General features: G+C 45.2%; 1 protein-coding gene across 6 annotated transcripts in view; it reads left to right on the top strand.

Moving 5' to 3' along the window:
* The first annotated feature begins 548 nt into the window (after positions 1 to 548).
* sned1 (sushi, nidogen and EGF-like domains 1) overlaps positions 549 to 14,173 on the top strand; it is a 236,062-nt gene continuing 222,437 nt past the window's right edge. For all 6 annotated transcript variants that reach the window (XM_068041845.1, XM_068041846.1, XM_068041844.1 and 3 more), the window contains exon 1: positions 549 to 871. In XM_068041845.1, coding sequence (XP_067897946.1) covers positions 662 to 871 — 210 coding nt within the window. In that variant the 5' untranslated portion in view covers positions 549 to 661. The remainder of the gene's footprint in view (positions 872 to 14,173) is intronic.

Genomic DNA, 14,173 nt, shown 5'->3' with positions numbered 1-14,173 from the left:
AAGTGCGCTGACACCTGATCTGGGAATGTATCTCAGGCCATTTGGAAAGGGAGTTTTGGTGTGTAACCCATACAGTATCTCTCCTGTCAGTGCTTGGTGAGACAGTAGGAGGTTACTCTGTATATAACCTGCACTGCTGTACCTGACCTGGGAGTTGTTGATCGAAGATTTATTTTGGGGAACTATTAATCTGATTGAAATGTGTAAACTGTTAACTTTCCATTGTGCTGAATGTTGTGCTGAGTATGCACTGATGTATATTTCTCTCTGGACTGATTTAATCAGTAAGGCGTCTTCATGAAGTGTAGTGTTGCTGAGTGAAAAAGGCTTCAACAATGACCGGTTGAAATTTCCCGAGTTTGCAAAGTTCAGCTTTAAGAAAGTTTTTTTGGGGGGACAGAGTTGGTGAAGTTCAAGCTAGGTTCGCGGTGATTGGACAGCTGAGTGCCAACCTCTCCATTTTAATTGGGCGTTGGGCTGCCTGTCGGGCTGGGTGTCGGTTTCAGGAGGTGTCATTGGATGAAATCGCTCTGGGGGGGGGGGGGGTGTGGAGGTTCTCCCCCGGCCGCATTGTGGATGCCGGGACCCCCCGGTGCAACGCACACAAACTCTCCAGGTGACTCGGGCTGCCGGAGAAGCTGGGACCGTGCGACTGTGGCAGATGGAGCTGCGGGTCCAGGCGCTGCTGGCGGCCGGGGTTGTGCTGGGGCTGCTGGAGGAGATAGCTGGCTTGGTCCCTCTGAGCGACTTTTACCCCTTCGGGCTGGAGCACGGCGATTCGGTCAATGCCAAAGTAGATGATGGAGGATCGGGGCTGCTGGAGATCTCGCTCAGCTTTCCGTTCTTCGGGGAGAGGCACTCCGGGCTTTACGTGAGTCACACTCGGTGCATGTTTCACTGAGTTTCTTAGCTCTTTCTCACCATAGGCACTCTGTATCCCTCTCCCTCAATTATAGCCCTAGATTTGCGAATTATGCTAATCCCTAAATTTCCCCCACCCGTCCCGCTCCCCGCTGGTCACCATCTGAACTGTCAACCCAACCCAACCCTACCATCTAGGGAGATAGCCATCAACCCCACCACCTATTTCCCATCAAAGTTCAGAAGCTGCACCTCCCTGCCCTATTATCCCTGGACCCTGGGCACGCTGCCTGCCCCTTTGCACACCAGTCCAACTATGCCATTGATTGGGCACTCCACTTGCCTCTTGCTGTGTACTGGGCATGCCACTTGTTGTTCCTTGTAAACTGGGCAGTCACCTGCCCCTTGCTATATGTCGGCCACTGCATATACTCCCCATCATAAACTGGATGCTCCAACTGCCCAGTGTTGCATGTACACTGAACAATTTACCTGCCTGTTATTACAGACTGGGCTTTCTGTCTTCACATTATTATACACTGAGCATTCTACTTGCCCATTATTATACACTGCTATCCTGTATTCTGCACCAGGCGCTGAGCAAATTATTATACATTGTGTGTTATACCTGCTCGTTCTTGTATACTGAGCACATTGCCAGCTCATCATTATACACTGTCAAGCTACCTGTCCATATTGTCCCCTGGGTACTATAGATGTGCATTATTATACACTGGGCATTTGGCCAATTATTATCAACTTGGTTCTCTGCCTATTCATTATTAAACACTGGGTTCTCGGCTGTTCATTATGCACTGGACTCTGCCTATTATTATACCCTGGGCACTTTACCTGACCGTTATAACGCACTAGATACTCTGCTTGCCCATACACTGCGTCATCCACCTGTCAATGATTTTACACTGGGTTCTCTGCTGTTTGTTATTATACTCTCCAGAACTTCTTTCTCAATGTGTGATCCTTTCCCTCAGTATTTCACTAGCTACTTGTCAGTGTTATACTGTTAAGATTAGACTATGGTAAACTCTACTGTTGTTCTGTAAAAATCCAATTCATATGACACTCAGCAGTTTCTGTATCTGCCAGAGTTAATCGTGGTTTGGAAAGGTCCCTGCGAGGAACAGGCGGGCGAATTAATGAACCATGTGGGTTTAAAGACAGGAGGCAAGTATATAACCACCTGGTCCAAAGCAAATGATAGTAGAATGGTAAAGTACTTCTGGCTTTGGCAACGACAACTTGTATTTATATAGCACCTTTAACATAGCAAAAAGTCTCAAGGCGCTAAATAAGTGCATTATCAATAAAGTTTTATTTTTGACACTGAACCACAGAACAAGATAACCAAAATGATCTCAGTCATAGAGGTAGGTTTTAGGGAGCACCTTAAAGGAGGAGCGAGGGATGGAGAGGCGGAGAGGTTAAGGGAGGGAATTCCAGAGCTTAGGGCATTGACATCTGAAAGCACTAGTGGAGCGATTAAAATCCAGGATGTGCAAGGTACCAGAATTGGAGGAGCACAGAGATTCGAAGGTTTGTAGGGATAGAGGACATTACAGAGACAGGGAGGGGCAAGGCCTTAGGTCAATTTTGAAAACAAGGACGAGGATTTTAAAATCATGCATTGTTGGTATGTGAGCCAGTGTAAGTCAGCAAGCACAGGGATGATGGGTGAACAAGACTGACTGTGAGTTAAGATATGGGCAGCAGTGTTTTGGATGAACACCAATTTATGTAGAGTGTAAGTGGAAGACCAGCCAGGAGAGCATTCAAATAGTCATGTCTAGAGGTAACAAAGACATGATGAGAGTTTCTGTAGCAGATGAGTTGAGGCGGGGCAGAGTCAGACCATTTTGCTAAGGTGGAATTAGGCAGTCTTGGTGATGGGACAGATAAGTAATTGCAAGCTATTCTCAGGATCTAACATTAAAGCCAAGGTTGCGAACGGTCTGGCTCAGCTTCAGACAGTTGCCATGGAAGGGAATGGAAATGGTGGTCAGGGAATGGAGCTTGTGGCAGAGACCGAAGACAATGACTTCTGTCTTTCCAATAGTTAGTTGGAGAAAATTTCTGTTCATCCAGTACTGGATGGTGCACAAGCAGTGTGATAAATCAGAGAAGTTGAAGGGATCAAGGGCGGTGGTGGTGAAGTAGAGCTGGGTGTCGTCAGCGAACATGTATAAACTGATGTGCTTTTGGATGATTCCACAGAGGGGCAGCATGTGGATATGAAATAAAAGGGGTCATTGCAACATGTGTGTTTTTCAAATGTGTCCCTGACAATACACATGATTCACTAAACAAGTAGTAGCTCTGTATCAGTGACTTGAGAATGTATTTGCAGCGTATAAATATGGAGGTGTTATAAATGTTTGCCGGTGACAGAGAAATACTTTATACTTCTGTGCCTAGACTGGTCCCTGAGTATTACTGGGGAATGGCTTTTCATACTTTGGGTATTAATGAGATACAATGTTGACTGGAGGAAATATTTCCCACCACATGCATCCATTGGTGTGATATCATGCTGGAGCCAGTGCTACAGAAGCCAGAGACCCTCTGAGCGGGGTGCACAGTGCTACCTGTGGCTTTTGGCATGGCACCCTATGCTGGGACAGACGTTTGCGTGAGTGCACTGTATGTGTACCTAAAGCTTCCCAACTGGCCAGATTGTGACATCAAACAGCCGTTCTGGCTGATTTGACTCACGCATTCCAATCTTGGCCCAAGATTCCAAACTTGTGTTCAGTGCAAAAGAGACCCTCCCCTACCCCTTCCCCCCCCCCCCCCCCCAACATTGGCTATTGAAAGGACAAGCCATCCAGCTGTGAGGTGAGGTGATCCTGAGTAACTTCTGCTATTGGAAATTTAGTGGAGTGCTGTGGCGTGTTTTTGGAAGTGTTGGGATGAGTTTTGGAATTTGGCAGAGAGTTGCTGCATTTTCACAGGGAAGGCAGAGAATTTGATGCCTTGCCCACACAAAGACTGCAATAGGTATGAGGCAGGTGCATTTGGGTCTGCAATACGACGGGGAGATGGAGCAGAGGATGTGGAGAGGGGAAGCTCTGTATGGAAGGAGGCATCAGGATGCCTTGCTCCAGACAGGCAGTCTGTGAGTACATATTCACCTCCAGTTCCCTCGGGACAGCATCCCTTCACCACCATTGCTCCACTAGAGCCAGCACTTTATTCATCTGCAATGCCCATCACAGCATTCCCTTGGCCAGAATCCTGCATTAAAAGCCCCAATAGAACCTTGGCCATAACATCTTTATCAAACAACACATCCAATGATACAAGCAAAAAATGTAACTAATCACCCTCGTGCATTCCCATTGTACCTGTCTTGAGGCTGCCCTTGCCTGTCGTAGTGCTCCTATGCAGTGCTACTCCAGTGGCTACCGCATGGCTGGTGGAAGGCTGCTGACTTTCAGTGGGGGAGACTGCAAATCGCCTTGCTGGACAACCTTGAGCAGCTCTGGGCTTTGTGGCCTTGTCTTAGGACTGCACCACCTCCACATGGGCAGCAGCACTCAGGGCTGTCTGTCTGGCAGGCAACAGCAAGGGCACTGGTGGAGTGGCAATAGTGGGAGCACAAATGTTATCATCCTGAGAAAGGACAGTAGGTTCCTTTCCAGAGTGTCACTGTGACTCCTCTGGGGTGGCGCCTCAGCAGTCCTAGTAATTTGCTGGAGGACAGATTGTTGGTCTGCTATGAGAGCCTGCATGCTCCTTTGAGCACTGGCATTCAAAGCTATGATGGCAGCAAGCATGTATCTCATGACCTCAGTCTGAGCTTCCACTGCAGCACTGAGATGTTGGGTGGCTTTTGCCTGTGCGTTGTGGAAGCTGAGACATTGGCCACCAGATGCTGCACTATGGATGGGTCTGCAAGCTCTGTCAAGGAGTTGGCCACCACCTCCATACTGGAAAGGACGCGCTTCAAGCTCTGTGTGATGTCCTGTGCCACGTTGGAGTCAGACTCCTCCATGCTCCTAGACAGTGACAGCAGGCTATCTGATAGGCCTACCAATGCCCCAAGCAACTTGATGTACATGTTCATCAGAATTTTCCTCTATACCGCCCCATCAAAGTCCTCATCTGAGCCCGCTGCAGCAGAACTCAGCTGCCATCTTGCCCTCCAGTGAGCTGGCACATGAGCTATCCTTCCCCCCCCACCCCCCCATCCCAGCTGCAGCCCACTCATGCCCCATGACTCATCATATGCAGATCCTATTTCTACACTACCCTATAAAGGTTGCGGAATGCCAGTATTTGAGCTGGTGGCTCCGAATGTCAGATCAAGTGACAGTGCTTTTTCATTAGTGCTATGGTGGTGCTCTCGCCCTTCCTCCTGAGGCTGAGTAGGTGGCTAAAAGCAGAGAATCAGAAGGGGAAGGTTGGGTTGAGGGAAGCAGGGTGGGTTGGAAAGCAAGAGGTCCTTGGTTGTACGATCAGCAGCTTGCACATCATTTAGTGTAGCAGACTGAGGGCAAGGTGGGAGTTGAGAAGGGGCATAAGGCAGGAATATACCTTCATTCTCAATGTTCTCAGCGACACCAGATGCCACGGGCTCTGTCACAGCTGTCCCCATGATGTGGAGAACCATCTCCTCTGTAGGGCTCAGGAAATACAGCTGTCCTTGCCCCCAGCAGTCCTGCTCTGATCCCTTCTATTGCATGCCACCTTGTCCTGCAAGTGTCGCACAGGGTTTGGGTGATGTGCCTGCCACAGTTGAGTAGCTGGAGGTATGTGGAAGAAGTGGGAAGTGGGTGTGAAGCTGGTAGGCATCATTAGAATGTATGCGAGAGTGAGATGGAATATATAATTGCTAGGCCTGTTTCCTGAGTGCGAGGGACTGCTCTTGGCTGAGTGATGGGGGTGTGCTGCATTGAGCAGCATGAGAGGTTGGTGATGCACTGGGTCGGAGATGTCATGTGAAGATGCATTCACTGACCTTGACCAACTATGTGAGGTCATTGAACGTCTTTGTTGCCCTGTTCTCGAGGCCAGTCTCTGGGTGTTCCTTCAGGGCCTCCTGGCCCCCCTCCCCATGGAACATGGCCTCTCTCCTCCTGTCGACCTCCACCACTAAGACCTCCAGCGCCTCATTTGTGAACCATGGATCTCTCGCTCTTCACTGGTGCTCCACCTGCACAGCTCCTACTTGCGTCCAGTGTCAATACAGTCAGTCAGCAGCAGCTCCCTTCCGCTGAGTGCAGCTCTTTAAGAAGGAAAGACTTCCTTTAAGAGGAGCAGGCTGGCTGCACCACGTGATATCAGCGCATGCTGCTTGGCCCCCAGCTGAGCTGAGCGCTCTGGAACCAGCAACGCAAGCCCCACTCAAGCCACACTATAATCATTTAAGTGAGGAGGCAGCATCAAGTTTGCATGCTGCCTGCCTCAATGGGAATGAGCACGAGCAAATCGCAAATTGTGAAACCTCTGCCTGGTATCAGGTCTTAACGAATTTCTATCCAAGTTGCTTGTTGGGGAGGCCAGAAATCACAAAAACACATGATATTCCCCCAGCAGTGTGGATCCTGGTCCGATTCTCACTGATGGTGTCATGTTATTCATTTTCATTTTAAAATCTCATTATGTGTGGGGTGGGTGGGATAATATTAGTTATTGCTGCAATGAAGCTTTCCTTTGCAGGTCTGAGAGAGGGAAACGACTTAATGAGCTGTGTGAATCGCTAGTGATGTGCTTTTCAGCGATATGTGAGGTGTATCCTGTTAAACGTGTGTGGGCACCTGTTGAGTGGATGTTTATGATGGTACCACTCATAGACGTGGGACATTACTTTGCTTGAAGGGGAAAGTGTGGGGAAGGAGAGGGGGAAGTATAAGAAAGGGAAGGGTTGGGGGAAGGAAGAGTTTGGGAGAGAAGGGGAGGGGTAAAGTGAGAAGGGGGGGGGGGAATGAAAGAGGAGGGATGATGGTAAGAAAAGGAAGGAATGGGGAAAGGAAAATGTTTCATCTTTTGTCCCAGTGTTTGCTTGCCAATATGAACAGCGCAATTACTCCCAGCCCTCTGTGACTCTGTAACTGGACAGAGAGTTCACTGTGTGGGGACTTGTAACCATGAACCTACTCTTCAGTTGTTATGTCTGTATAATGGACAGAAAATCCAGGCAGGAAAAAAAAATCCCTGGATTTTTGCACGTATCTGCATTCATACAGGTTCTGTTTCCTGGTACAATTTGCCAGCTTGCTGTTGCAGATGACTGGCTCAATGAGACTCTCTCTATTTGTTTTTCCAGAGACAAACTTTCCGGCAATAAGGAGGACTTCATGTAAATGCCATCATGCTTTATGTACAGAATGTGAATGTCATTTACACAGGAGAAACACATAGAATCATAGAATGGTTACAGCACAGAAGGTGGCCATTCGGCACATCATGTCTGCGCTTGCTCTTTGCAAGGGCTGTCGCGGCATATATTTCAGTAAATGTGTAATTCATGAATTTTTGCACAAAGTCTAGTTGAGTCTTGGTACAGTATTTTGAACTATATAAAACTAGGCAGCATTACTGGTGGTTACAGGTTTGTCACTGGTGGTGGCAGTGTTGAGATTGTTTGAGGTGATGGATGGAGAGTTTCTGAGAAGAAGCATATTAGCATAGTTTAAACTGTTTTCTGTGTGATCATATTTATCATGTACTGGGACCAGTAATTAACCACAGGGACGATGTTGTATACCCATCTGGAACGCTGGGCATATTGCGGGTGAAACTGGCTTTGAGCAGAGCAAAACGGATGATAGGGAATCGGCCTCTCATTTCAGCCTTGGCCTGATTTTCTTTTACATTTGAATCTTAAATGACTTGTTGATGTTTTATCACCCCTTTTATTCTACTTATCAAGATGAATTTTACCCCATCAATCCTGACTATTTCATCATTTAGCAGAGCTCTCCCTGGTGTTAAATGTCAGTTACCTTTATGCAGTGAAAATGAAGCTTACCCCATTATGTGCATACTTTATTTATTGACAGTAAAGCTTTGGGATATCCTGAGCATGTGAAAAACACCAGAAAGTGCACATCTGCTCTTCCTTCCTGTTGTCTCGCAATGACAACTCCTGAACACATACAGTACGTAACAAGGAATTATATAGAATTACACAGAATATACAGCACAGAAGCAGGCTATTCAGTCCAACTAGTCAATACCAGTGCTTATGCTCCACTCTAGCCTCCCCCTGTCCTTCTTCATTTAACTATATCAGCATAACTTTCTATTCCCTTCTCCCTCATATGCTTATTCTGTTTCCACTTAAATACAACGACACTATGAACATACGCATATACGAACATACAAATTAGGAGCAGGAGTAGGCCACTCGACCCCTCGAGCCTGCTCTGCCATTCAATAAGTTCATGGCTGAATTGGTTACTCCACATTTCCACTTACCCCCGATAACCTTCCACCCTCTTGCTTATCAAGAATCTGTCTACCTCTTGTTACGACCGACCGCTCCTGTCAAAGCCCCCAATCAAAATATACGATTCTGATTGTGGTGGGACCAACGCACTGTTAATTCAATCCCGTCACTCCACAGATCGGCTAACATATCATTTAAAACTTTTCAAGTTAAAGAAAGACCCAGCCAAATTGTACCATCTTTTAACCCCCAAATGAGGCTAACCAAACCAGGTGTCTTTAAATCAACAAATTAACTCTTTAATTCAAAGAACTAAATTCTTAAACACTATGAAGATATAAACAACATTTAAAATAGAAAAAATTAGAGTCTTTGCAAATTTACAATCCAGTGTTGCTTGAAGTCCTCACAGGATGTTGCTTTCCTTCTCCAGCAAATTTCAACAATTAACGACTTGTAAACTCTTTTCAATGGAATCAAGCTGACTTTAGAGTTTTTGAGGGATAAAAGATTGTCACAGTCTAACTTCCCTTTCTTCAATTTAAATGACCAGAGATCTCTGTTTTGGCTTGACTTTTTTTTTAGAATTTTGAGAGATAATAAGAAACAGACTAAAATACTCTTCCTTCAGTTTAAATGGTTGAGAGCTCTTTTTCCAGGTGCTGTCATTACAGCTGTGTCCTGTGTCTGTGTTCTGTTAGAACAAACTGGCTTCAGCTAAAAGCCAATTCAAAACTGAATTCTAACAAATGTATCGCATGAGACTCACTTCTAGATGGCTGTTTCTAAGGCAACAAAAATGCACCTTCCCATACCTCCTGAGGTTTGCTGGTTCTTAAAGCAATACTGATCCTTGCAAGCCTTCAAGGCAAACGGCATATTCCGTAAAAAACTACAGGACTGTGTCACCTTGCCCCTAGCGGAATGAAACGCCATTCCTGAAATGCTTTTCATTACAATGGGTAAAAAAAAACAAATTGAAAAAACGCTAACTTTTTTTCACGCATTTATAGATGTACACATTTCTAAAAAAAAAATGTTTAGACTACAGCTACAAGTTCCACCGGAAAATTTTCAGCTTTAAATTTTCAAAAGGTTGTTCCAATTAACCCATTTTAAATTTCCAAGCATAGTCTTCCAATTGTTTCATATTTTCCTGTCCCTACTGTCCATCACCTCAGCCAGGTGAGCTGCACAGCCAGGAGCATTGACCACTACTGGGTTCACTGTTCTCTGAGAAGATTCTCAAGTACCCCTTGACCTATGTGGAATCACTTGACACTGGAAAACCCTTTCCGGTGTAACAGAAGCTGATTTATTCTTACCCTGGGGTGTCAAAGGAATTCGACAGTATCCTTCCAACATATCAGTCTCTTTAAGACACATTGTGTTGCCCACTCTGTCCATACAGTCCTTTAAATGAGAATTTGGGTAGGAGTCTGCCTTCTTTACCACAGTGACTTTTCTAGAGTCTATGCAAGTTTGAGCCGTCCCACCAGATTTAGTCATCAAGACCATCTGTGAATTCCAGCTGTTCTGACTAGTTTCAACTAAACTGTCCTTCAGCATGCATTGTATCTCTGCTTCCACTTGGGTCTGTCTGTCTGGACCTAAGCAACAAGGATGTCATTTTAAAGGAATGGCGCCCCCTATGCCCACATCATGTGTGGCTAAGGTTGTACATGATTAGATTAGATTAGATTAGATTAGAGATACAGCACTGAAACAGGCCCTTCGGCCCACCGAGTCTGTGCCGAACATCAACCACCCATTTATACTAATCCTACACTAATCCCATATTCCTACCAAACATCCCCACCTGTCCCTATATTTCCCTGGCTTATCCCTACAAACCTTTTGAAACATTGTGAAAACCCTGGTTAGGTCTTCACGCTGTTTTGCCTCGAAGAGTAAAAGCCTATTGTTTAATATTCCTAGCCATTCTGCATTCACTAATGGGATAGTTGGAGGGTCAATCTGAAAGGCCTACTCCTGCCTCATCCTCAATATCCTTTTCTTTCTCCACAGTCCCGATTACCTGACATACTGGCTTATCCTCCTCCCTGCGGTAATATGGTTTAAGCAAATTAATGTGACACAACCGGTTCTTCTTCCGGCGATCAGGGGTGTCAATCAAGTAATCTGCCTTACCCACTCTTTTGATCACTGTAAATGGGCCACTGAACCATACTTTCACTGGTTCTCCCTGTGACGGTAACAACACTAATACCTCATCCCCTATTTTTCTGGTAGGTTGTGGTTTTCCCACCATTTGACAGGTGTGGCATGCCCTATGAAATTGTCTCACATCGTTTGTAAGACCTGGTCAGTAATAATGTTTGCCTATGTGTGATTTGGTCTTCCGAATTCCCCTATGTCCTGAAAAAGAAATGTCGTGTGCTAACCTTAATAACTCTTGTCGATATTTAGGTGGTACCACAATCTGTTCAACAACTGTCCAGTCTTCGTCAGCAGGTCTATGAGGCAGTCTCCATTTTCTCCTCAAAACCCTGTTTGCCATATAATAGCCTTCCAGAACTCACAGAATCACAGAATAATACAGTGCAGAAGAGGCCCTTCGGTCCATTGAGTCTACACCGATGCATTAAAGACACCTGACCTGTCTACCTCATCCCATTTGCCAGCACTTGGCCCATAGCCTTGAATGTTATGACGTGCCAAGTGCTCATCCAGGTACTTTTTAAAGGATGTGAGGCAACCCGCCTCTACCACCCTCCCAGGCCATGCATTCCAGACTGTCACCACCCTCTGAGTAAAAAAAAAAAGTTCTTCCTCAAATCCCCCTTAAACCTCCTGCCCCTCACCTTAAACTGCTTTCACCTCAGCTTCTGACAGAGCCGTCTGTGCCATTTGGTAGATCTCTGGATCAGCTTGCTGTGCTGCAATGATAGATGATCTGTTAAACATCTCATTTGGATTATCTAAATCCCCAAATAAGGTTTCAGATGCCTGATTATCTATTTGTGGTGTCTCTTTTACCTCCAACAATGGATCCTGTTTCGCCATTGCTCGGGTAACTACACACGCAGGAAATATTCCCGGAACTTGTTCCTGTAATTGCTCCATTTCCTTAATTTCACATGGTTCCTCTGTAACCATAGGAGAAACTGATATTTTTGATCCTGCCAAATCATTTCTTAGGAGCAGATCAATTCCCTTTATTGGTAAACTGTGAACAACAACTACCGTTACTACCCCAGTTATTAAGTCACTCTCTAGGCATACTTTATATAAAGGTACGGGTATACACTCCCTGCCAATTCCATTTACTAAAACTTTAGCGTTCAAGGCACTCTCTGGTGGAAACCTCATATCTTTCCCCAGCAAGAGTGTTTGGGTTCTTCCTGTGTCCCTGAGTATAATGATAGGTTTTCCTGCCTCACTTACAGTATACTGAGTTACTCTCCCCTTTGACAAAAAATCATTCTAACTCTCAGGTGTTTTATTCTTAACCTCTACACTCCTCTTAGTTTTAGTATCTGGTTTCACATTCACAGCTGTCATTAAGCTATAGCTTGGTCTGCTATGCTCTCAGTCAGTCTTTTCCTCTGCACTAACTTTGCGTACTCCAACAAGTCCTATGGGTTTACCTTGCAATTTCCAGCACTCTGAACGAAGATGACCTGTTTTGTTGCAATGCTAACACTTTGGCTTGCGAACCTCACTTCTACCCTCAGCATCTTCCTTTCTGACCTGAGGAGGTGATCCTGGAGCATTCCCAGCTGTTCCTTCTTGTTCCCGGCGACTTGACTTCCTTTCACTCTCCCACTTTCTATCCTTCTCGGGTTTATGGGGGTGACGGACAAAATATGTTGGCTTATTCACAAACTCAAAATAATCAGCAATCTCTGCTGCTTGCCTAGCTTTCAAAACTTTCAGGTTATCTATGAGTTCTCACTACTGAAGGAGTGGAGTTTTTAAACTCTTCTAAGAGAATCAATTCTCAGAGGTTCTCATACGTGGTTTCTATCTTTAATGCCCGTATCCAACAGTCAAAATTCATTTGCTTTACCCTCTCAAATTCTAAATATGTCTGCCCAGTCAATCTCCGTAAGTTCCTAAACCTCTTACGGTAAGCTTCAGGGACTAACTCATACGCAGAGAGAATAGCCTTTTTTACCATCTCATAATCTGCAGAAGCCTCTTCAGAGAGCAAAGCATAAGATTCTTGAGCTCTGCCTACCAGCCTGCCCTGAATAAGCAATGTCCAGCTTTCTTTTGGCCATTTCATCTGTTTGGCTATTTTTTCAAAAGATATGAAAAATGCCTCTACGTCTCTTTCCTCAAACTTAGGAAGAGCCTGTATAAATTTAAACAACTTCTCGCTGATCTAAACTCAGATTCCTCCTGACCCAACGTTTCCCTGGATTTAAGACTACCCCTTTGTCATAGTTCCATCTCTTTTAATTTAAATTCCCTTTGTGTAACTCCTGAGGCTTGCTGGTTCTTAAAGCAATACTGATCCCTTGCAAGCCTTAAAGGCAAACCGCATATTCTGAGAAAAAAACAGGATCATGACACTCTAGCTTAAAAATATTCAAAGACTGCTCCACTACCTTTTGAGGAAGAGAATTCCAAAGACTCATGACCCTCTGAGAGAAAAAATTGCTCCTCATCTCTGTCTTAAACGGGCGACCCCTTATTTTTAAACAGTGACCCCTAGTTCGAGATTCTCCCACAAGGGGAAACATCCTTTCCACATCCACCCTGTCAAGACCCTTCAGGATCTTATATGTCTCAATCAAGTCGCCTCTTACTCTTCTAAATTCCAGCAGATACAAGCCTAGCCTGTCCAATCTTTCCTCGTAAGACAGCCTGCCCATTCCAGGTATTAGCCTGCCTCCAGTGCATTTACATCCTTCCTTAAATAAGGAGACAAGTACTGTACACAGTATTCCAGAATGTGGTCTCACCAGTGCCCTATATAGCTGAAGCATAATCCCCCTACTTTTGTAATCAATTCCTCTCGCGATAAACAATAACATTCTATTAACTTTCCTAATTACGTGCTGTACCTGCATACTAACCTTTTGCGATTCATGCACTAGGACACCCAGATCCCTCTGCATCGCAGAGCTTGGCAATCTCTCACCATTTAGATAATATGCGTTTTTATTCTTCCTGCCAAAGTGGACAATTTCCCACTTTCCCACATTATATTCCATTTGCCAGGTCTTCGCCCAGTCACTTAACCTATCTATATCCCTTTGTGTCCTTATGTCCTCTTCACACTATTCATCTCAACTACTCCCTGTGCTGGCAAATTTCACATTTTCATCACACTGAGTAAAGAAGTTTCTTCTGAATTCCCTATTTGATTTCTTGGTGATTATCTTACATTGATGGCCTCTAGTTTTTCTCTTCCGCACAATTGGAAATACACTGTGTTTACTCTATCAAAACCTTTCATAATTTTAAAGACTTCTATTAGGTCACCCTTCAGCTTCTCTTTTCAACACCAGTCTGTTCATCCAATTCTGATGGGTATAACCTCGCATTTCTGGTATCATCCTTGTAAATCTTTTTTGCACCCTCTCCAGTGCCTTTATGGCAAAGAACAAAGAACAGTACAGCACAGGAACAGGCCATTCGGCCCTCCAAGCCTGCGCCGATCTTGATGCCTGTCTAAACTAAAACCTTCTGCACTTCCGAGGACCATATCCCTCTATTCCCATCCTATTCATGTATTTGTCAAGATGCCTCTTAAATGTCGCTATTGTACCTGCTTCCACCACCTCCCCCAGCAGCAAGTTCCAGGCACTCTCCCTCTGTGTAAAGAACTTGCCACGCACATCCCCTCTAAACTTTGCCCCTCGCACCTTAAACCTATGTCCCCTAGTAACTGACTCTTCCACCCTGGGAAAAAGCTTCTGACTATCC

The sequence above is a fragment of the Heterodontus francisci genome, chromosome 11 (assembly GCF_036365525.1).
Source record: "Heterodontus francisci isolate sHetFra1 chromosome 11, sHetFra1.hap1, whole genome shotgun sequence".
Classification (NCBI taxonomy): domain Eukaryota; kingdom Metazoa; phylum Chordata; class Chondrichthyes; order Heterodontiformes; family Heterodontidae; genus Heterodontus; species Heterodontus francisci.
The sequence above is the reverse complement of the archived record's forward strand: the minus strand, read 5'-3'. Positions and strand labels throughout refer to the sequence as shown.